The following is a 25,882-nucleotide window of genomic DNA, read 5'->3' as shown; positions in this document are numbered from 1 at the left end:
TACCTATTTCTGTCGACCTTGCCTTTCATCATCACAGGACCACATGGACCTTGAACTCTCGCTATCTCACTTTTAAAGGCCTCCCACTTGCCAGAGGTCTCTTTACCTGCAAACATACTCCTCCAATTAACCCCTGCAAGTTCCTGTTTAATTCCATCAATATTCGCCTTTAGAACTTGAATTTCGAACTTGAACCTGTGGACCAGTTTTGTCTTTTGCCATAAGTATTTTAAAATTAATTCATAGAATCCCTGTAGTGTGGAAACAGTTCAGTTGACTAAACAATTGTCCACACCGACCCTCCGAATAGTATCCCACCGAGACCTATTCCCCTACCTCTCCACACTTCCCCTGACTAATGCATCTAACCTACACAACCCTGAACACTATGGGCAATTTCGCATGGCCAATTCACCTAACCGCACATCTTTGGACTGTGAGAGGAAACCAGAGCACTCAAAGGAAACCCACACAGGGAGAACATGCAAACACCACACAGACCGAGGCTGGAATCAAACTGGGGTCCCTGACGCTGTGAGGCAGCAGTGCTAATCAATGAGCCACTGTGCTGCCCTTCATGGTCACTGGTCCCAAAGTGCTCCTTCACTGCCAACTCAGTCAACTGTCCTGTCCTATTAACTAAAAGTAAGTGGAGTTTTGCCCCTTCCCAAGTAGGTCCCTCTGTATACTACTTGAGGAAACTTCCCTGAACGAACTTTACAAATTCCACCCCAGCTGGGATCTAAGCCCCTAATGTTAAGGCAGTTAGAGTCTATGTTAGGAAAATTAAAATCCCCTATGACAACATTGCTCCTGCAAGTCTCCCCAGACTTGCAGGAGCATTTTTGTTATTCAAATTCCCATTGACTATTTGCGGGCCTATAGTAACGCCCCAATAATGACACCTTCCCCTTCTTATTTCTTAGCTCCACTCACAAAGCCTCACTTTGCTAAAATCTATATAAACTACATCAACTGAACTTCCCTTATCACACATTTGATCATATTTTCAAAAAGTCCTAACAAATTTCTTAGGTATGATCACCCTCTGACAAATTCATGCTGACTATCCCTAATTAATCCATGCCTTTCCAACTGGGTATTAATTTGCTGGTTCAGAATGCCCTCTCCAATAGTGTCCTTACCACTGACATGAGACTCACCGGTTTAAGAAGTGAAACCATATTAGCCATTTTCCAGTCTTCTGACACTTTCCCTGTGGCCAGAGAGTAAAAACTTGTGTCAGAGCCCCTGCAATTCCCTGCCTCACCCCCCACAGCAGGCTGGGATGAAATTCATCTGGCCAGAAAATTGATCTGTTTTTAAACCAGTCAGAGAATCGAATGCCTCCCTGTTCCTATGTCATACTGTGCAGGTTCCTCACAATACCATTTCCTGAATTCTGTGCTGACATTCTCCTTTTCCAGAGTGAAGACCAAAGAGAAGGGGCAACCTTTTCATGCAGAGGATGGTGCGTGTATGGAACAAGCTGTCACAGAAAGTGGTGGAGGCTGGTACAATTACAGCATTTAAAAGACATCTGGATGGGTATATGAGTCAGAAGCATTTAGAAGAATATGGGCCAAATACTGGCAAATAGACTCTATATGTTTAGGATACTTGGTCGGTATGAAGAGTTGGATCAAAGGGTCTGTTTTCATGCTGTAGATCTCTATGATTCTCCCTAATCCAGTTCGCAAATCCTTTCTTATGCCCTTTTTCACTTCTCTAATTGCTTTCTTAAGTTCCATCCTGCACTTCTTGTATTCCTTTAGGGTCACAGCTGAATTGCTCCCTTTGGAGTTGCTAAAAACCCTACTCCTCTTCCTTATCCAGTCCTGAACTAGCCTAAACATCCAGGGTTCTCTATTGCTCCTACATTTCCCTCTAAAGGGTACATAGAATTATAGAGACGTACAGCATGGAAAAACAGTCCCTTCGGTCCAACTCATCCATGTCAACCAGACATCCTAACCTAATCTAATCCCATTTGCCAACGCTTGGCCCATATCCCTCTAAACTCTTCCTATTCATATATCCAACCAGATGCTTTTTAAATGTTGCAATTGTACCAGCTTCCACAACTTCCTCTGGCAGCTCATTTCATACATGCACCACCCTCTGCATGAAAAGGTTGCCCCTTTTATATCTTTCCCCTCTCACCCTAAACCTATGACCTTTAGTTCTGGACTCCCCCACCTCAGGGAAAAGACCTTATCTGTTTATCCTATCCATGCCTCTCATAATTTTATAAATCTCTATCAGGTCACTCCAGGAAAAACAGCCCCAGCCTGTTCAGCCTCTCCCTATAGCTCAAATCCTCCAACCCTGGCAACATCCTTGTAAATCTTTTCTGAACCCTTTCAAGTTTCAAAATATCCTTCCAATAGGAAAGAGACCAGAATTGCACGCAATATTCCAAATGTGACCTAACCAATGTCCTATACAGATGCAACATGACCTCCCAACTCTTATACTCAAAGGAAAGCATTCCAAATGCCTTCTTCACTATCCTATCTACCTGCGACTCCACTTTCAAGGAGCTCTGAACCTGCACTCCACGGTCTCTTTGTTCAGCAACACTCCCTAGGACCTCACCATTAAGTGTATAAGTCCTGCTCCGGTTTGCTTTTCCAAACTGAAGCACCTCACATTTATCCAAATTAAACTCCATCTGTCACTCCTCAGCCCACTGGCCCATCTGATCAAGATCCAACTGTAATCTGAGGTAACCTCCTTCGCTGTCCACTATACCTTCAACTTTGATATAATCTGCAAACTTACTAACTATACTTCCAATCTTCACATCCAAATCATTTATATAAATTACAAAAAGTAATGGACCCAGAACCAATCCTTGCAGCACACTACTGGTCACAAGCCTCCAGTTTGAAAAGCAATGCTCCACCACCAAGCTCTGACTTCTACCTTCAAGCCAGTGGAAGCCAATTGGCTAGTTCTCTCTGTATTCCATGAGATCTAACCTTACTAACAATTCTCCCATGGGGAGCCTTGCCAAAGGCCTTACTGAAGTCCATATAGATCATGTCCACCACTCTGCCCTCATCAATCCTCTTTGTTACTTCTTCACAAAACTCAAACAAGTTTGTGAGACATGACAAAGTCATGTTAACTATCCCTAAGTAGTCCTTGCCTTGCCAAATACATGCAAATCCTGTCCCTCAGGATCCCCCGCAACAACTTGCCCACCATTAATGTCAGGCTCACTGGTCTATAGTTCCCTGGCTATTTCTACCACCTTTCTTATGTAGTGGCACCACGTTAGAAAGGCTCCAGTCTTCCAACACCTGACCTGTGACTAGTGATGATACAAATATCTAAGTAAGGGGCCCAGCAATCACTTCCCTAATTTCCCAATGAGTTCTAGGGTAGACCTGACCTGGTCCAGGGGATTTATCCACTTTTATGCATTTCAAGACATCCAGCATCTCCTCCTCTGTAATATGGACATTTTTCAAGATATCACCATCTATTATCCCACATTCTAGATCTTCCATGTCCTTCTCCACAGTAAAAACTGATGCAAAATACTCGTTTAGTATCTCCCCCATCTCCTGTGGTTCCACACAAAGGCTGCCTTGCTCATCTCTGAGAGGCCGTATTCTTAATGTATGTATAAGAATCCTTTGGATTGTCCTTAACCCGATTTGTCAAAGCTATCTCATGCCCCCCTTTTGCCCTCCTGATTTCCCTCTTACGTATATTCTTACTGTCTTTATATTCTAAGGATTCACTCACTGTCTCCTGTCTATACCTGACCTATGATTCCTTCTTTTTCTTAACCAAAACTTCAATTCTTACAGTCATCCAGTATTCCCTACATCTACCAGCCTTTTCTTTTCACCATAACAGGAATATACTGTCTCTGGACCTTCATTATCACATGTTGGACCTGTATTCTCCTCAGCTCCTTCCTGAATGCACCCCATCCCACCCTGCATTGCTCTGTAGACTTACCAACAATGAGCTGTTCCTAGTCTGCTGTGGCCTGATCCTGCTTTATTTTAATATTATCTGCCCTTCCCCACTCCAAAGCCATCTTTTGCAGGCCATACTTTTCTTTGTCCAGACCAAATTTAAACCAAACCATGTTGTGGTCTATCACTAAAATGTTCGCCCACTGTCACTTCTTTCCCCAGAGTAAGATCCAGCCACCCCTTGTTGGCCCTCTGTGTACTGATACAAAACCCTCTCCCGATACATTTCAAGATGTCAGCACCCTCTCAACCCTTAACACCATGACTATCCCAATTTATGTTTGGAAATTTGAAATCCCCACTTATAATTACCAATTGTTCCCCTTACAAACCTCTGTGAACTATGTACATATTTACTCTATTTCCTGCTAACTCTTTGGTGGCCTATAATACACTTCTAGTGAAGTAGCTGCCACCTTAACATTTCTAAGTTCTACCCACAAAGCCTTCTTTGAGGATCCTTCTAAGAGATCATCTCTCTTTATTGTAGTAGATGACTCCTTAACCAGGGGTAGGAACAGAATATCCAGGACTATTAATCATTACCATTTATAACATCTGTGATTTCCTATCTGCTGCTGGAGAGTTATCGGGAGCATGATGTTTTCAGCTGAATTGACTGGAATTGCTTGGGTTATATTGGACCAGTGGAAGGGGTGATGTGCTTTTGAAAGGCCTCTGAATTAAGCAGCTACTGATCAGTCACTGGGCTGTGGTTGCAACTTGCCTTTGGCTACAGAATGACAGCGATATAGAGCAGAGAAAGCAGAGCAATCTCTGTGTGGTAAAGGATTGGTTGTGTGACATTGTAGATACTGTCCAGAGAGTCTCAAAATATCAAGGAAGAATATTTAATCGAGATTGAATATTCTTAGTCCAGGTTATCCACAACCGATTAAAAACTGACATGCAATTTGAGTCAGAAGAATAGTTTGGTGAACATAAGTAGCTGTTTGTTGATTAAGTTAAATCGCTGCATTGGTTCAAGGCTGGGATAGTTTCTGGTTTAAGATGACAAGGAGAATGACTGAGCAGGAATCGAGCTTTATTTCCTTCTTTTGAGGACTATTGTAATTTCAGTCTCAGTCTATGTGCTATTGGTACTCATGAGACCAGGTCTCTCTTGATTCTGTTAAAACAGCAACATCAGGCCCATTCTGTTCACTTCTGCTCTTCCTATAATAAGCTCCTGCCTTGTTTTCCATTTGATTTAAGATGTCTCAGTTTGGAACTCACTGTAATTCTTGGACGATTCAAATAAAACCTCAGATATGTCATGGATAAACACAGCAGGAAAATGGCAGCAGTATGGATGTGTATGACCATTTGCCCACAGTGAGATGTACCTCAGTTTTTCAAACGTTACCCGTCCGCTTTAGTGTTTACAAAATAATCATTGCTGGAAACAATGAAAATTACAAAGGAGCAAGCTGGGATAGCTGCAGTTTGACAAAGTATCTGGAATATTGTGTTTCTAACCACTGATACTTACAGCCAGCTTGGATTCGCACTCCATTTTGCAGAATCCCTCCTGCTCTTTGTGGAATCTCACAGGTGAGATTTCCAACTGTTTGTTTGAAAGCAGAAATGTTGACCTGGGACATGGTCCTGTCCATAACTGTGTATTGTGTCTTCACAATATACATATTATCCAGTTGCCACATTATCTGAGAGGCGTGAGTGATAGAGCCCATAATACAGGAGGTGTTTATTATTTTGCAGGTAGCAACCAGTGATGATCCCCAGTGCACAGGGTTGGCACTGACTGTGATCCTGAGACATTCATGTGCATCCAAAAGAACTCCTGTAAAGAAATAGGAGCAAACAGTCATTATATCAATTCTTTATTTTAAAACCACAGATTTGTAACTGACATCTAAATAACTTAGAAGAAAGTGAGGACTGCAGATGCTGGAGATCAGAATCAAGAGTGTGGTGCTGGAAAAGCTCAGCAGGTCAGGCAGCATCTGAGGAGCAGGAGAATCGACATTTCAGGTATAAGCCCTTCATCAGGATTCCTGATGAAGGGCTTATGCCCAAAACGTTATTTTCCCTGATCTAAATAGCTTACAAAAGGCTGAATCTAACACAGTTATCCTATTAGATAACCCCCAGTCACATTAAAGTGATGAAAATAGTATTTCCATGATATTAAAGAAATGCAATCGACCAATTAACAAAACATCCCAATTAACAACATAATGAGACTTTGACAGAGACAGTGATGAGATCCACGAGGACAAGGATATTCAGCGCCTATGATTTGGTAATTTTGGAGTTCAAGTATGGAACTGATGTACCCTCTGCCGGGGCTATTCTGAGCATTCTCACATTATCAACTGTTTTTCAGCAAATTTAATATGCAAATGAGTTGAAGAGCATGTTAACTGGGAAATCGTATGGGACTGGTGGGTGAATGTTGTCACCCCACACACCCCTTCATTCACTGAGAAACTCGTAAATTCATTTAATCATTCCAAACAAAGAAAGGAGAGACTTAGCTCAGAGGCCCAGGCTAGATGGGGATTCAATTCTCACTGTGGCACATCTGCAATTTAATTTCAATTATTAAAACCTGAAACTGAAAATTGTCTAGTGTCAAAACTATCATCTTTCAACTGGGGCTTCAAATTTGATACTTTGTTTCTCACTTACTGAAAAAATATAATAAATAGCATTATGGGTAAAGAAGGTCCTTACCTGAAGGGGATCATAACTTAAAGTACTAGCTGAAGTATGTCCACACCCTAGTAATGTTATTTAATTTATTAGAAATGTATTAAAGGTTTGTTTCAGTTGCAGTGATAGTTTCATATACCTTTAATTTGGATCACAAAATCAATATGGCACAATACGAAGCCATTCAGCCCATCAATCTCAGACTAGTTCTATTCCCTAGTGCCTTTACCCCGCATTCTTACTCACTATCCAATCACTATTCAAAGACTCAATTGAACCTGCCTCCACATTTCCAGACAGTGCATTCCATTCCCTAACAAAAGGAAAAATACCATCATCTTACCAGACCTTAGGGCTGCTCTCTCATTAGAAAGAGACAATTGGTGGTGATTATAACCTGACAGTCACCATGCCTTAGGTGAGGGCAAGAGGCTGAGAAGGAAAATCCTTCATGGAAATGGTGTAGGAATTGAACCCACATAATTCTGCATCACAAATCAGCAATCCAGCCAAATGAGCTAACCAATGTCCTAACAGATCATTATGTGAAAAACAATTTTTTCTCATATCCTCTGTTGCTTTGTTTATATATCACTTTAAATCTCTTTAACACTTCAGTCTTGTAGGGTGTAGGTTTGCTCGCTGAGATGTAGATAACATCATCAGTGGCGACCTCCAAGTGAAGTGAAGCTGTTGTCTCCTGCTTTCTATTTATATGTTTGTCCTGGATGGGGTTCCTGGGGTTTTACTTCAGTCTTGTTCCTTTTACAAGTGTAAACAGCTTCACCCAATCTACTCTGTCCAGCCCACTTCTGATTTTAAAAACTTCAATCAGATCTCCTTTCAGCCTTCTTCTCTCCAGGAAGACCAATCCTCATAGCTGAAGTTCTTCATTTTTTTCAATGCATTCACAACCTTCCTATAATGTGGTGTCTACAACTGTAAATAATACACCAGCTGAAGTCTGACAAGTGCCTTTGACCAAGATCTTTGTATCCTCACTAGCCACTGTAGAGGTCCTGGAGGACTGGCAAGTAGCTAATGTTGTTCCTCTGTGCAAGAGGGGAAGTAGGGATAATCCAGGAAACTATAAGCCAGTGATTCTCATATTGGTGGTTGGGAAGCTAATGAAGTGATTTCTTAGGGATAGGATGTATGCGCACTTCAAAAAACATGGCATAATGAGGAACAGTCAGCATGGTTTAGTGCAGGGCAAGGAATGTCTTACTAACTTGACTGAAGTTTTTGAGTGGGTGATGAAGATGATTGATGAGAAGTGGATGCTGTCTACATGGATTTTAATAAGGCTTCTGACAAGATCCTGATTGTAGGCTCATCCGGAAGATTAAGATGCATGGGATCCACTTGTTCTGTCTGGATTCAGTATTAAGTTGAAAACAGAGGGTAGTGGTGGAAGGGTGTTTTTTCACATTAGAGTTCCATGACTAGTGGTTTTCCGCATGGATCCATACTGGGATCTCTGCTGTTTGTGGTATATGTATATATATAAATGACTTGGATGAAAACGTAGATGATGCAAAGATAAGTGGAGTTGTGGATAGAATAAAATGTTATCAAAGGATACAGCTGGATATAGATCAGTTTCGGATAAGGGCAGAGATTTGGTAGATAGAGTTTAACCTGTGTGAGGTGCTGCACTTTGGGAGATCAAATATTAAGGAAAAGTATATAGTTGATGGCAGAACCCTGACAATATTGATGCACAGAGAGAACTTGGGGTTCAAGCCCATAGCCCTCATTAGTGGCCACGCGACTGGATAGGATGGTAAGGAAGGTGTATGGTATGCCTGCCTTTATTGGTTGGGGAATTGAGTACAAGAGTGAGGATAGCATGTTGCAGCTTTATCAGACTTTCATTAGGCCACACTTCCATTCAATTCTGGTCATCACATTACAGGAAAGATGTTGAGACTTTGGATAGGGTGCAGAAGAGGTCTATCAGGATGCTGCCTGGGTTAGAGGGTATGAGGTATAAGGAGAGGCTGGAAAACCTTGGGTTGCTTTCTCTAGAACAGCTTAGGCTGAGGGGAGACCTGATAGACATCTTTAAAATTATGAGATGTAAAAATTGGGTTGATAGTCAGAATCTTTTCCCTGGAGTTGAAATGTCGAATACTAGGGAGCATGCACTTAAGATGAGAGGGGATAATTTCAAAGGAAATGAGAGAGGCACATTTTGTTACAGAGTGGTGGAGTCTGGACTATGTTGTCAGGGGTAATGGTGGTGGATGTAGATGTGATAGGGGCTTTTAGATAAACACTTGATTATGCAAGGAATGGAGGGATATGTACCAAGGACAGACAGAAGGGATTTGTCTTATTTGGCATCATGTTCAGCGTAGCATGATGGGCCATTCCTGTGCTGTATTGTTCTGTGTTTTACAAGTTCAACATCACTTCCTTATTCTTATACATCCTGCCTCTATTAATAAAGCTGAAAAAACACTTTTTAAATTGTACTCAGCAACTAGCACCCATCTTGAGTAATCTGGGCATTTATGCACCATCTGCTCTTGCATTCTCGTTTAGAATTGTATACCCTATTTTATATTGTCTTTCAATGTTCTTCCAGCCAAAATGCATCACCTCACATTTCTCCACATTGAACTTCACCTGCCACCTATTGACCCACTGCACCAACTTGTCAATGTGTTTTTGGGATGTATCCTTCTCACAATTTTTTCAAGCCTTGTGTCATCTACTAAATTTGAAATTGTCTCCTTCACGGTAAATCTAGGTCATTGATACATATCAGAAAAAGGAAGGGTTCCGATACTGACCCCTGGGGAAATCCACTACAAATGTTGCTCCAGCCTGAAAAATGTCTATTGACAATTTTCTGATCAATCAGTCAATCTTGTATCTACATTGCTACTAACCCTTTTATATACGACCTATAAATTTCCTCACAAGTCGGTTATGAGTTACTGCATCAGTGGCCTTTGGGAAATGAACAACATGAGAAGCATTACCCTCATCAACCTTTGCCATTACCTTTTCAGAAATCTCTAACAAGTTTGTTAACCTTTTTCAACATCATGCTGATTCTTCCTAATTTATAGATAGTTTATTTTGTTTTAGAAAAGCTATAAGAGGTGACTCATTTTCTGTCTTTTACCAGAAACTGCTCAAAGTATGGGACATGGTGACCTCCTACTGGAGCTCTCTCCTATCAGGAATACCGGTTGTCATTGCGGAGTTAGATGTCATCAACTGTACTTGTGGATCACGTGTTGATTAATACATAATTTGTAGCCAATCCTGATTTGGGACTGCTGACCTTTTCTAGCAATCATTGGGCCTGGAAAGTGTTGCATGTAGCAGTCCCATGGTTCACAGTGGTTCACAGAGTTCCAGCTTCTACAGCCTTGAGGATCTGTGTTCCACATGTAAATATACTGGATGGGGCTGCTTCTCCTCAACTTTTAGGCTGCACTTCAATCCCACATTCTTGATGTTTATCTACATTAGTGAGCTTTGAGAAGACTTGTAGCTCAGGTTGAGTTTCTGGATGTAGGGTTGCTCGCTAAGCTGAAAGGTTCATTTTTAGACGTTTCATCATCGTACTAGCTAACGTCTCCAGATGAAGCACTGGTAGCATGGCCTGCTTTTTATTTATATGTTATTTATTTATTTACAAAAATACCTTGCAAGAACTGTAACAAACACTACATTGGGCAAATAGGCACAAAACTAGCCATCAGGATACATGAACATCAACCAGCCAAAAAAAGACATGACCCAATCTCACTAGTATCTTTACATTCAGATGAGGAAGGACACCACTTTGACTGGGACAACCATCCATCCTAGGACAAGCCAAACAGAGACGCGTCAGAATTCCTAGTTGGAATGTCATCCTCTAGAACTCTATCAACAAACACATTGACTTGGATCCCATTTACTACCACCTGAGAAGAAGAACAGGAAATGACATCACCATAGGAATTGTCATCACCAATGCAAGGAAACCTTAACACATACATAAAAGTGGGCCATTACCACCTGTGCTTCATCCGGAAGCTCACTGATGATGTTACCTAGTATGGTGACAAAACATCTAAACACTGACCTTCTAGCACTGCTGCCTCACAGCGCCAGAGACCCGGGTTCAGTTCCCGCATCAGGCGACTGACAGTTTGCACATTCTCCTTGTGTCTGCGTGGGTTTCCTCCAGGTGCTCCGATTTCCTCCCACAGTCCAAAGATGTGCAGGTCAGGTGAATTGGCCATGCTAAATTGCCCGTAGTGTTAGGTCAGGGGTAAATGGAGGGGTATGGGTGGGTTGCGCTTCGGCAGGTCAGTGTGGACTTGATGGGCCGAAGGGCCTGTTTCCACACTGTAAAGTAATCTAATCTTATCTAATTTAATCTAATCTAATCTAGCTCAGTGAGCAAACCTACATCCTTTATCTATGTGGCAGATAGAGAAGTGGGCAGTTCAGAGGATCTTAAGGGAATCCTGCACCTGGCGTGATTACAGTGACCATCAACAGGTTGAGGCAGTAGAGACTGAGGGGGTAGGCCAAACTGATAGCTTGCCCCTCTTCCTCTGTCAAGTTCATGATTAGGGAAGATGCAGACATTTAGAGTCACCGAGTCATAACGATCTACAGCACTGAGAAAGGCCCTTTGGACTATTGCATCGGCGCATGTCAAAAGCAGCCACCTAAATATTCTAATAACATTTTCTATCTCTTCACCCATAGCTTTGTATGCCTTGGCATTACAAGAGCATCTTGAAATGTTTAAATTTTATAAGATTTTCTACTTCTACCTTAGCAGCAGTAAGTTCTAGATTCCCCACCATTAGGTGAAAAAGATTTTTCTCACATCCCTTCTAAACCTCCTGCCTCTCAATTTTAATCTGTGGCCCTCGGTCATCGATCCTTTCATCAAGGGGAAAGCATCAATGTTAGCACAGGCAAGGTGGGCCAAAGGGCCTGATCCTGTGTTATACTGTTCTATGTTTTCTATATTCCTACATCTCAATCAATTCCTCTCTCAGTCTCCTCTGCTCTAAGGAAAACAAGTCTTTCCAAACTCTCTTCACAACTGAAACTCTCCAGCCCAGGCAACAATTGCCGTAAATCTCTTCCACACCTTCTCCAGTGCTGTCATGTTTCCCCTATTATTTAGATTCTGGAATTTCACACAGTACTCTGGCTGTGGTCTAACCAATATTTTATAATGTTTCAGCACAATCTCCATGCTAAAACTCCATGGCTTGGCTAATAGATCCAAGTATTAGAAGAACCAAAGACATATATGCCAAACACCACCAACTTCATTAGCAAGGACAACATCATCAATCGAGTGCAGCTATGCCTTCCCACCCACTTCACTTTCAATAACAAAATGTACAACCAAATGGAACACCCATGGGATCTCCAATATCAAGGTTCTTAACAGAGACAGTAATGCAGAGATTCGAACAAACTGCTCTGCCAATCATCCAACCCAAATTTTGGGTCCACTACATGGATGATGTCTTTGTCATCACTAAACAAAACAAATTAGAAGAAACCTTCAAGACCATCAATAATATCCTTACAGGCATAAAAGAGGAGGAAAATAGCAACAAACTGCCATTCCTAGATGTCGCAGTAGAGCGAACAGCCAACGGGGAACTTCAAACCAGTGTCTACAGGAAAACAACACACAGACCAAATACTGAACTACAGAAGCAACCATCCCAACACCCACAAACAAAGCTGCATTAGAACATTATCCCAATGAGCCACCATACACTGCAGCACAGAGGAACTATGAAGAACAGCATATTCAAAAAGAACAGGTACCCAGTGAATATAGTCCACCAATTTCTCAGCAACAAACTCAAACAAACAGACAAAACATTTCCAAAAACCCTGGCCCCTCTCCACTACATCAAAGACATCTCTGAAATGACTTCCAGACTACTTAGACCTCTTGACATAATGGTAGCCCACAAACCCACCAACACACTAAAACAGCAGCTAATGAACTTAAATGACCCTATACAGACTCTAGCAAAACAAATGTAATTTACAAAATACCTTGAAAGAACTGGAAAAAGCACTACATTAGACAAACAGGCAGAAAACTAGCCATCAGGATACATGAACATCAACCAGCCACAAAAAGATATGACCCACTATCAGTAACATCCTTACCTACAGATAAGGAAGGACACCACTTTGACTGGGACAACGGATCCATCCTCGGACAAGCCAAACAGGGACATGCACAATAATCCCTAGAAGCGTGGCATTCCAAATGGAACTCTACTAACAAACACATCAACTCGGACCCCATTTACCACCCTCTGAGAAAAAGAACAGGAAATGACACCACCAAACACAGGAAATGACATCACCAACCCAAGGAAACTTACACACATAAATAGAAAGCCGGTCATCACATTACTGCTTTACCAGAGGTTCACTGATGATGTTACCTAGCATTGTGACAAAATGTCTGAAAACGAACCTTCCAGAACATCTATTCTTTATGTCAATTTTGATTCTCTAACTTGTTTCATGAAGGCTGAAGGAAATGATTATGTTCCTCAAAGCTGTTTTCCAGGGAAACAGAAATCCAATTCTAAAGAGGTGCTCCTCTCCAATTTCAGAACACTACAAAACCGGGAGCTTGTTCATATGGAAGAAAAAATTAATGCAAATTTTGCAAATCTGAAATGAAAACTGAAAATGGTGGAGAAACTGAAAGCTCTTGCATCATCTATGGAGACAGAAACAGAGTTAACTATTTGAGCCTGGTCCAACTATTCTTCAGAACAGTTCACTTCACGGATGTGACATGGCCCATTGAGTTTTTGCATGATTCCCTGTTTTATTACTAGTCATATGAAACACCACAGCAAAATATCCCACAATTTAAATACTTACCCTCATCTCGTGATCTTCAGACTAAATCATTTAGACAATTTGATTAATGCATGATGTTTTGTTCCATGGAATCACATATGTTTTCCAAAATAACTGTATATCAAAGTCTGACTATGCCCCGAAGGTATTTGATATATCTTTCTCGTAAACCTCATCCAAGAACGTCCAACACATCACCAGCATCCAACTGACAAGCTTCTATTAGGAAGTGACCTTATTCATAGAATGCGTCCCATGTCCACATTATTCCTCCTTTATCGTATGATTCAGAGTATTACAGGGAACCACACCGCAAAAAAATCGCATTTTTTGCTAATAGGCAATTAGATTTTTTTTATTCAAAATTTTCTTCCCTTAATTTACAGCCTTTGAGCAACCATCCACTACTACCATGTTATAATCTAGAAAGCCAGTTAATGATAATTAGAACTAAAGTCAATATTTATCTTAGTTTATATCAAAGTAGTGTTCGCACCATGCAAGTGTACCAGTGCTAACCCATTAGTGTTGGCCTATGTGTATTTTTCTGAGGGTTCCTAATAATGTCCACCGTCTATACAAAACTAAACATAATTAATGTAAAGTCACTCATGATGGAGCTGTGACAAAACCAGTGATGGGGGGTGAGGGAGGATCAATAAACTGACAGTGTTGCAATGCATCGTTGTCCCTGCAGGAGACTATAGCTTACTTTGTCAACTACGCACACAATGTTTATTCACATAACTTTTGCACAATAGCATTACTTACAATATAACTGCAAAGAGTGTGAAAAAAATCCTTCTCCATACCTATATGAGGTCCAAGCAGATAAACAAGGCAACAGAGCAGAGACCTTAAATCCACAGATTTCCACATGGTGTTGAGTGATTCACCACCTGCAAATTACACGAGATTATTAACTATCAGTGAAACAAAGTTATATCACTAAACCCAGATTTAGCCACACAGTGGACAACAAATGATAGGACATACAGGGTGTGCATACAAAAGAACAACTGTGAAAAAGGACAGACACTATAATTATAGAATCCATACAGTGTAGAAACAGGCCATTTAGCCCAACAAGTCTACACCGATCTTCCAAAGAGTACTGCACCCAGACCCATTCCCCTACCCTATTACTGTACATCTACCCCTGACTAATGCATCTAATCTACACATCCCTGAACATGATGGGAAATTTAACATGGCCAATTCACATCACCTGCAAATCTTTGGATTGTGGGAGGAAACCCATGCAGATATGAGGAGAATGTGCAAACTCCACACAGACAGGTGACCAAGGCTGGAATCAAACCGGGGTCCCTGGCACTGTGAGGCTGCAGTGCTAACCACTGAGTCACCATGCCGTCCAAATAAAATGCTTGAGTCCTTCTTGGCAAGGAATTAAACCCTGGTCTCCATAGTGATACTAACCACTATGATACCAAAAGATAATAATGGACAATATAAAGAACAGGGCCAGAGACAATAGTGAAAGGACAAGGTACAATACATAACAAGTAAACATTAGCATGAGCAATATGGAATGAACAGTAAGAGGGGACTGAAGTGAGCAGTATATAGTGGACACTAGGAGAACAGTAAATTGAGCAGTAATAGGTGGATGGTACATTGACCATTATAGAGTAGACGGTAAGAGCACAGTACATTGAGAGTATACAGCAGACAGTAGGATAGTATATTGAGCAATATAGAGCAGATAATAAGATAAAGGTACGTTGTGCAGTACAAGGTAGACAGTAGGAGGACAAAACTCCATCAGTTTGCAAAGTCACTGTTCTTACTGAAGGTTGCTTGCAGTTTATTGCAGAATCCTTTGATTGCAACCACTTCACAAGTAACACAAGCAAACCAATTTCCAATCAGTTTGTGACTTCTTAACTCAGAGCCACCTTCCAGCTGTTGACAGCAGCTTGTGTTGTACTTTCTGTCCTGACCCTGTGTATAATTTCACCACTCCTAAGATTGGAACAAGGTCAGCCAGGATGATCTCATAGAATATGAGTTCCCTGATTGGACCAGGCTGTTAACCTGGTCCAATCAGGCAGTCCTGGCTTTCGGGGTACCTCAATCCTGATGAAGGGCTTTTGCCCGAAGTATCGATTTCTCCTGCTCCTCGGATGCTGTCTGACCTGCTGTGCTTTCCCAGCACCACTCTAATCTTGACTCTAATCTCCAGCATCTGCAGTCCCCACTTTTGCCTGTCAAGGGTTCTGTTTAGTCTAGGAGCTGCTGTGTGCTGGCTGGGTCAGTATAATGTACTATTGACATGTAAATAAAGGGTGAGTTGGTAAGGGGATATAGGCCTTCATTGAGTTATTTCAGTGGCAAAAAGTGAAAAGCACATCCCTGCAGAGATTTGATCACAACAGCTGCTTTTGAGTTGGGGTAACCATTTCTGGCATCATGTCACTATTGGGAAGATTGACCCATTTGATCCTGCAGTTAAAGACTGGACCAATATGAAGAAATAATGTATTGTTCTTACCGGACAAATGACATTGGGGTAGACGAAAAGCAATAAGTAATTCTCCTGACAGGTTGTGGACCTACAGCTCTCTCAGAGCATAACTATCCTGGAGTCAGAGATACTAATGCTTTTCAAGAGCTGATGGATTTATCTAAGAAATATTATGATCCCAAACCTCCTCTAATTCTGGGATGCTTTCAGTTTTACTGAACCAGAGGAATCCATATAGGAATTTTTGACACAGTTAAGATGACTGGCAGAGGCATATGATTTTAGTTTTACTCCAAGTGAGACGCTGACAGACCATTTGGTATGTGGGATTAATGATGTGACCATGCAATAGCACCTACAAGCTGAAGCCCAGTTGGAGTTCAGACACTATGGTTGGCTCTGCCGTTAGAAAATGTGGCAAGTGGAGCTTATGAATTACAGGATATGCCGATGGAAATGGACGGAGTTTGGGGAATACCACTTGAGTGAAGGCAGTTGCATAGTCCCATTCGGGGCAAGTATTAGCTAAACAGTTAAGAATTTCATGAGGATCTGGGTGAACAGGCCATTGCAGTCTGGAGATGCCTGGATTGAGTAAGAGAACTCATAGATTGGATTCCAGGAGAGTGCACATCTTCGAAAGTCCACCTATAGCTGATTTGAAACAGTTAAATTGCTTAGCAATGTCCAAGTTAGAACCAATCAAAATAAACATTTGGTTAAATGGTCACCCAATTCTAATGGAGGTCGATATCAGCTGTGAATGCAGAACCCGCTTTTACCAAAATTCATTCAGGATTCAACCCTTAAATTTGTATAAAACCTCAACCAGGCTGAGAACCTACACCAGGAACCCCTACAGATTAAGGATGCAACTTCATAATCTGGTCTCTTACAAGAAATAGTTCAGTTACCACTAATTATAGTAAAAGGTTCAGACCCAGGTCTGATGAAGTGAAATTGGTTGAGAAAGGTTCAACTTGACTGGCCCAACATCTTTCTACTAGAAAATGGCTGCCTGAGTGAAGTCCTAATTAAACTTCTGGAAGTTTTTCAGGGAAGTCTAAACTATTAAAAAAAAAGATAAGGCCACATTACAAGTTGACCAAGAAGCAATTCCACAAGTTTTCAAGGACCACCCAGTGGCTTTTTGTCTTACATGTAAAAATAGAGGCAGATATCAGAAGGCTGGAAAATGAATGAATCATTAAACCAGTCCAGTTTGCAGATGGGCAGCACTAGTCATGCTGATTAAGCTTGACAGATCGATTCACCTTTGTGGGGATTTCAAAAAAGAACTGCCTTTTGCAGCTGTCTAAAAGCCTAATCCCGTGCACCAAGAGGTTATATGCAAAACTGTTGGGGTGGGGACTGTCCTTCACAAAGCTGGACATGAGCCATGCAATTATAATTGGATAAGGATTTCTTGAAGAGTACTACAATTAATATCTACAAAGGCTTGTACCAATATATGAGATAACCTTTTGGGGTATCATCAGCTGTGTCACTTTTCCAGTGGACATAAGACAACATTTTATAAGTTCTATCGCAGGTTTACCATTTGTCTGGATGGTGTGCTAATAACCGGAGGAACCTCCCTGCCCCACCCCATAAACAGCATTGAGAATGTCGACATAATGCTGAAACTCCAAGGTGTGGAGATACTTTAGGAGGGAGAAAGGTATGTTCCAAGCACCCGAGGTGACCTATCTAGACTACAGAGTTGACAAGACCACGTTACACCTGTTGGAAGATAAAACGATGGCAATCAAATGTGCCCCAACTCCCACATATATACCAGAGCTCAGATCTTTCCTTGGGTTGGTGAATTATTATGAAATATTCAAGTGTAATCTGGCCTCCATCCTGGCACCCTTTCATTTGCTACTGAAAAAGGATCAGCCTTGGAAATGGTCTCATAGCCAAGAAGTAGCCTTTAGGAAGTGAAGAAGCAATTATCACCGTCTAAGGTGCTGGCACACTATGATCCTAAGCAAGATGTGGTGCTGACATGTGATTCCTCCCCGTATGGTATCAAGGTAGTATTGGGCCCTCCAGTGACCTAGCAGAGAGGAAAGCTGCATAGCATATGCTTCCCATAGTTTGATGCTAAACAATGGTACAACCAGACAGAAAAGGAAGGTTTGGGGCTCATCTTTGATCTACAAAAGTTCCAACAATACCTTTAAGGACATAAATTTGTAATAGTAATGGACTACAAACCCCTCTTAGAGCTAGGGCCATGCCACCTCAGCTTCAGGTCAAATTCAGCAGTTGACTCTTATTCTGAGTGCACACAATTACACGTTGGAGTACCAGCCAGGAGGCCAAGTGGCAAGTGCGGATACTTTAAGCCACCCCCCATGGGCAGATTCACCACTGGTGCTGCTGCCACTGGAAGAGTCCGTTCTGGTTTTAAGCTTTTTCTGGCTACCTTTCTGGACACTGCTGATAGTATCAGACTGTGGACACAAAATGATCTCCTGTCCTGGCAAAACTGAAAAAGCTCGTGGTGATGGGGTAAGCAAAAGGGCCATCACAACCAGAATTGAAACCTTTCTGGATCTGGTGAGACCAAATCACCGTAGAAGACAGCATATTATTTACAGGGAACATGGCTGTTTATCTGGAGCAAAGGTCACTGCAAGATACTGGCTAAACACCACCAGGGCCATCCAGGGAATTCCAAATAGAAGATGTTGGCAAGAAGTTATGTCTCTGGCCAGGATTGGACACCGACATAGCCACATCGGTGGGGCAGTGCCCAGAGTACCAACAAGGACAAAAATTACTGCCAACAGCTCCCCCACATTCATGGGGAAGCCTGGCTAAACTCTGGACTCGGTTAAACGTTGACTGTGCCAGTCCTTTCACGGGCTCCAGTTTTTAGTAATTGTGGACGCCAATTCAAAGTACACAGTTCATTCATCAAACACTGGGGCAACGAATGAAAAGTTGCGAGTATCTTTTGCAATACATGGACTTCCGGATGTGTTGGTCACACAATAGGCCATCACTTATCAACAAGGAATTCGAGTATTTCCTAAAGTCGAATGGCATTCAGCATAGTTGGACAGCTCCTATCTATCCATCGTCCAATGGTCTGGTGGAAAGTGTAGTCCAAACTTTAAAGGCAGGCTTAAGGAAACAGGCTATAGCTTCACTCAATACCAAACTGTCCCAGATCCTGTTTGATCATAGAACCAACCCTCATGCAACTACGGCACAGCTCCAGGAGAGTACTAATGGGGAGAAGGCTCCGCACCAAATTAAAACTGATCTTCCCAGACCTGGGGGGAAAGAGTGAAACAACATCAGGAACTCTGAAGCCACTTTCTCCTAAAAGATTTTAACCTACTGCGAATCCTCTTACAAGGATGCCTTCCTTGAAGAAGCTCTCTTCCTCCCTCTACAAGATTCTCCTGTTCCTTGGATGCTGCCTAACCTGCTGCGCTTTTCCAGCAACACATTTTCAGCTCTGATCTCCAGCATCTGCAGTCCTCACTTTCTCCTCTAAGGAAGAGACAGTTTACTTCAGGGGAAAAGTTTGATGTCAAAACCACAGGAATAGTCCTGCATGGGTAACAGCAATGGTCAATACAAGGTCAGTTCCTGTGACGTACAATGTTCAGGGAGGGCAGGCGGACATAAACAAGCAGGTGAACTACATGAAAGCTGCAACCTCAATATGGGACAGGAGCAAAACATACCTGGCCCCTCAGACCATCCGGCAAGGCTGTCAGAACTCGTGGGTTCTCCACTTCCACTTAACATCAAAGAAACGTCTAAGGACAAAATGGACAAGGTACAAGTTGCAGTCTCGACACCATCACTGCCAGACCTGGTGCAAAATTCTCCAAGAGAAGTGACAGGAAAAAGAATGGCCTATACCCTCAGACTTAGACGGGGAGGGATGTAATGTTTGGAACAAAGTCAGCCAAGTGGTTCTCATAAAATATGAGTTCCCTGACAGATGGAGGTCATTCAACCCATTGAAACTGCTCAGCCCATCAGAGAACAAAACAAAAAGAACAAAGAACAATACAGCACAGGAACAGGCCCTTCAGCCCTCCAGGTCTGTGCCAACACATTTTGTCCTACATTAAAATTGTCTACATTAACAGGATCCTTATGTCTCTATTCCCTTCCTACTTATGTATTTGTCCAGGTGCGCCTTAAATGCCTCTATTGTGTCTGCTTCTACCACCTCCTTTGGCAGCGCATTCTAGGTAGTCTCCACCCTCTGTGAAAAATTTGCCTCGCACATCTCTTTTAAACTTGCCCCCTCATCGCCTCTTCCATCCTCGCACCTTGAACTGTGTCCCCTTGTAATTGACCCCTCCACCCTGGGAAAAAGTCTCATACTTTTCACTCTATCCATGCCATTCCCAATCTTATAAATGTCTGACAGGTCACCCCTCAACCTCCTGCATTCCAGAGAAAATAAGCCCAGTCTATCCAATCTTTTTTCATAACTAAAATCCCCTAGACCTGACAACCTCATGATAAACCTTTTCTGCACCTTCTCCAAAGCATCCACATCCTTTGGTAGTGTGGTGACCAGAACTGTACACTATATTCAAGTGTGACCTAACTAAAATTATAAAAATCTGTAGCATTACTTGCCTATCCTTACATTCAATGCCTTTCCAATGAAGGCAAGCATGAAGTAGACCATTTTTATTACCTTATCTACCTGCACTGCCACCTTCAGTGATCTGTGGACCTAGATCCTTCCTAAGGGTTCTGCTATTCAATGTATAATTTCCATCTGTACTTGACCTTCCAAAATGCATCACCTCACTGTGATGCCAACAGCATGGGTTCAATTCCCATCACCAGTTTGAGGTTACCACGAAGGACTCATCTCCTCAACCTCTTCCCTTGCCTGAGGTCTGGTGGCCTTCAGGTTAAAGCACCACCAGTCGCTTCTCTCTAATGAGAGAGAAGCCCTTATGGTCTGGTAAGACTATGGAAACGCAACAACCTCACATTTGACCAGATGAAACTCCATCTGCCATTTTTCTACCCCATGCCTCCAACTGATCAACATCATGTTGTAACTTCTGACAAAGAACAAAGAAGGAAAAAGAACAATACAACACAGGAACAGGCCATTCGGCCCTCCAAGCGTGCACTGGCATACTAAACTATACTAAAACGGTCTACACTCACAGGATCCGTATCCCTTTATCCCCTTCCTTTTCATGTATTTGTCCAGGTGCTTCTTCAATGCTACTATTGTGTCTGCTTCCACCATCTCGTCTGGCAGCACATTCCAGGCACTCATCAACCTTTGTGTGAAAACATTGCCTTGCACATCCCTTTTGAACAGCACCACATCTTATCCCTTGCACCTTGAAGCTGTGTCCACTTATAATTCACCTCTCCGCTCTAATCCATGCCATTCACAATCTTATAAACTTCTATCAAAGTTAAAAATCACACAACACCAGGTTATAGTCCAACAGGTTTAATTGGAAGCACACTAGCTTCCAATTAAACCTGTTGGATTATAACCTGGTGTTGTGATTTTTAACTTTGTACACCCCAGTCCAACACCGGCATCTCTGAATCAAAACTTCTATCAGGTTGCTTGTCAACCTCCTGCGTTCCAGTGAAAACAAACCTAGTCTATCCAACTTTTCTTCATAGCTAAAATCCCCCACACCAGGCAACATCCTGGTAAACCTTTTCTGTACCCTCTGCAAAGCATCCACACCCTTCTGATGGTGTAGTGACCAGAACTATACACAATGGATAGCAATCAGCAATTCAAACTCAATTGAGGTTTTCCCCTTGATCCAAAGGTCCTAACTTATTGCCTCACCCAATCTTCAGCCCTAACAGATAAAAGAACTGGATTTTTTTCCGAACTTGTATCTGGACTCAATGCATCAAAACATCAAAAACAAATTCTGTGAAGAGCAAGCAGCCAAATTATACCAGCTTGCTCTTTATAATCAGATGCATCTCTTACTATTTCAAGTATTTTGTAATTACATTTTCTCTGGTTAATAATTTTCATTTTATCTACTTTGAGAAGAAAGTAAAAACAATTCTTAAATGTTCTGCTATACCCTGAAAACACAGAATATGAATTAAGTAAAAGACAGTGCCTTAGTGTGTAATGTCACTGGACTAGAAGCCCATGGATTTATATCTTATAATGGTAGTGGGTGGAATTTAGATTCCTACTATTAAAAATCTGAAAACTAATCTCTGTAATGGTGATCATGAAATAGTTATCAATTGTTATAAAATCCATCCGGTTCATTACTGTCTCCCAGGAAGGAAATCCACTGATCTTACTTGGTCTGGTCTATCTGTGACCTGGGGTCTTGTCCACTTTAATGCCTTTTAGAATACCCAAAACCTTCTCCCTCCTTATGTCGATTTGACCTAAAGTAATCAAACATCTATCCCTAACCTAATCTGGCAAAGATTAGTGGAAAATTAGAGGATTGTGAAAATTTAAAAAAACTATTGAAAGACAATCAAAAATATAATAAAGAGGTAGAAAATAAATTTTGATGATAAACTTGCAAATAATAGCAAGATGGATATTCTTTAAATATATAAAAAGGAAGAGAGAAACCACAGAAAGTGGCTGAGGAAATAATAAGGAACCGGAAAATGACAGAGAAATTGAATCTTCACAGTAGAAGACATTAATAGCATTTTAAAATTAATAAATAATCAAGGGACAAAAGAAGGGGAGGAAATAAAAAGCAAAACCACCACTAAAGGAAAAGAGCTAGGGAAACTGATGGGGACTAAAGATCACTAAGTCCCCTGGGCCAGATGGGATGCATCCTAGATAGTGAATGGACTGGTAGTAATCTTCCTGGAATCCATAGATTCTTGAAAGTCCCAGAGGATTGGAAAACTGCCAAAGTACCACCTTTATTTACAAAGTGACAGAAACAAAAAAAATAACAGTCAATTATAGGTCAATTAGCTTAACGTCCATTACTGGGAAAATTTCAGAGTTTACTATAAAAGATGCGTTGAGACCATCACTATTTTTCTTCTTTTTTCAGTTTTGGTTTGAAACTGAGACTTGAAGTTGACATTTTTACTTTAAACAGCAGTTAGTTCCAAACAAAAAACACAAGACTGATGTTTACTATTGAAGAGCGTTTAGAAATGTATCACATGACCAAGTAGAGTCAATGTTGCTTCAGGAGAAGAAATCATGATTGACAAATCCACTAGGATTCTTTGAGAAGGTAACGAACAGGACACATAAAGGAGGATCAGCTGATTCAATATATTTGGATTTTTAGATGATGTTTGCGAAGCTAACACACATGGGGCTATGTAATAAGTACATCTTTCATTAGACAGAGGCCCAAAACTGTTCTTGTAATGGCAAATTCTCCTTACTTTTGTACTCCATTCCCTTTGAAATAAAGACCTACATTCCATTTGCCTTTCCTATTACCCACTGACGTTGGATGCTAGTTTTTTATGATTCATGGAGAATTTCCAAATCCCTCTGTCCTGAACCATCAAAGCAGCTCTTATCTCCAACAGCCTCAGATGCACTGTACCCACAGTCACCACCACAGATGTCAGATCGGCCTTCTTGAGAATGAACCCACAGAAAGCGACTGGCTTGCACAGACCAGCTGGTGGGATATTCGCAGACAACTTTAACCTCTCCTTACTCACCTGCTTCAAGAAGACTACTGTCATCTCAGTGCCGAAGAACAATAAGGCAGTACGTCTTAATGACATCCATCATTACAAAGTGCTTCAAGAGGTTAGTCGTGGGTTACATCACCTCCAGCTTCCCAGATTGCCTTCATAATAGGTCCACAGCAGATGTCATCTTCCTGGCATGATGTACATCCCTGATACATTTGGATAACAAGGACACCTAATAAGACTCCTACTTACTGAATGTAGCTCCACCTTCAACACCGTAACTCCAACCAAATTCATCTCCAAACTCCAAGATCTAGGTCTCAGCTCCATTCTTTCCAACTGGATCCTCGACTTCCTGACCCGCAGACTGGAATCAGTAAGGATGGACGACAACACCTCCTCCACGATAATCCTCAGTACAGGTGCCCCAACTGTATGGTCAAATTCTGCTCCAACTCAAGTTTACTAGTCTGCTGATGACACCAACGTAATGGGTCTGATCTTAAACAATTATGAAACAGAATACTGAAAAGAGATAGGAAGCTTAGTGGCACGGTGCAAAAACCACAATCTCTCCTGCAAAATGAAGCACATGGTCATTGACTTCATGAATTGGAATGGAGGACACATCCCTCTCTGTCTCAATGGTGCTGAGGTGGAGATGGTCAAGAGCTTCAAGTTCCTCAAAGTAAATATCATCAACAATCTATCCTGGTCCATCCACATCGACACTATGGTTAAGAAAGCAGACCAATTCCTCTATGTCCTCAGAAGGCAAAGGAATCTTGTCCATAATGACTCGTGATGCATCACAGCTTGGTATGGCAACTGCTGTTTCCAAGACCATAAGAAATTACAGAGAGTCATGAACACAGCCCAGTCCATCATACAAGCTAGTCTTCTGTCCATTGACTCTGTCTATACTTACTGCTGCCCTGGGAAAGCAGCCCACAGAATCAAAAACCCCTCCCACCCCAGTTATTTTCACTTCCATTCTCTTCCATCAGGCAGAAGATACAAAGATTTGAAAGCATGTACCAACAGATTCAAGAACAGTTTCTTCCCCACTGTTATCAGAATTTTGATTAGGCCTCTCATATAATAGAGTTGATATCTCTCTGTACCTTCTCTGTAGCTGTAACACTGTATTCTGCATTCTGTTCTATTATCCAAATTTAGGGTATGATTTGCCTGGATAGCACACAAAACAATATGTTTCACTGTATCTCAGTACATGTGACAATAATAAGATCAAATCAAATCAAATAGCTTTCTGCAGTCTTTCTCCATTTAAATAATTTTCAGCTTCTCTATTTTTCCTGCCAAAGTACATAAACTCATGTTTTCCAATTTATATTCCATCTGCCAAAGCCACCATTTGACTTCCCACCCATTTTTCCAATTGAGTATTAGCAGTACTCAATTGCTATATCTCCATTTCCACACCAGAGTCAGCAATGGTCAGCAATGGTCCATCTACTTGAAATATTTTAAATATTTTAAAACATGTAGCCTCCACACCCTCTGGGTTGTAGAATTCACAAGTATTTCACCCCTCTGAGTGGAGAGTTTTCCATGTCTCTGTCATGAATACTCCTGCTATGAGGTTAGATTGGAACAGCTTGGATTGTACATCTTGAAATAAAGGAGATTGAGGGATAGAGATGAGCACACTAACACACATATTGGGAAGGCAGTCCAATAAAATCTGTAGAGGTCTGTTACCAGCTGATGTGACATCCTCAGACATCTGTGCCTTGTTGTTCAGACATGTCCAGAAACTCCATCTCACTCTGTGTCACAGATAGTAATCCACCCACCACGCCACACCTCTCTCTCTGGCGGCTATTTCCCCCATTCCTCTCTCTTTTTTACTGCTTCCTAACTCACATCTCTCTCTCTCGTGGCTGACCATAGAACATAGAACATAGAACATAGAACAATACAGCACAGAACAGGCCCTTCGGCCCACGATGTTGTGCCGAACTTCTAACCTAGATTAAGTACCCATCCATGTACCTATCCAAATGCCGCTTAAAGGTCGCCAATGATTCCGACTCTACCACTCCCACAGGCAGCGCATTCCAAACATTAACCACCCTCTGTGTGAAAACGTTGCCCCTTAGATCTTTTTTATATCTTTCCCCTCTCACCCTAAACCTATGCTCTCTAGTTC

At 41.6% G+C, this 25,882-nt stretch overlaps 1 protein-coding gene across 5 annotated transcripts in view; it reads right to left on the bottom strand.

The window, feature by feature from the left end:
* LOC122563768 (interleukin-6 receptor subunit beta-like) overlaps nt 1-25,882 on the bottom strand; it is a 209,370-nt gene that overhangs the window by 122,260 nt on the left and 61,228 nt on the right. For 4 of the 5 annotated variants that reach the window (XM_043717981.1, XM_043717983.1, XM_043717982.1 and 1 more), the window contains 2 exons: nt 14,378-14,464; nt 5,491-5,802 (listed from right to left, as the gene is read on the bottom strand). In XM_043717981.1, the coding sequence (XP_043573916.1) occupies nt 5,491-5,802; nt 14,378-14,464 (399 nt within the window). Of the gene's footprint in view, nt 1-5,490; nt 5,803-14,377; nt 14,465-25,431; nt 25,596-25,882 lie in introns of those variants that run through there. The other variant, XM_043717980.1, reaches the window with a different exon arrangement.

The sequence above is a fragment of the Chiloscyllium plagiosum genome, chromosome 27 (genome assembly GCF_004010195.1).
Source record: "Chiloscyllium plagiosum isolate BGI_BamShark_2017 chromosome 27, ASM401019v2, whole genome shotgun sequence".
In the NCBI taxonomy this organism is placed as follows: Eukaryota; Metazoa; Chordata; class Chondrichthyes; order Orectolobiformes; family Hemiscylliidae; genus Chiloscyllium; species Chiloscyllium plagiosum.
The sequence above is the reverse complement of the archived record's forward strand: the minus strand, read 5'-3'. Positions and strand labels throughout refer to the sequence as shown.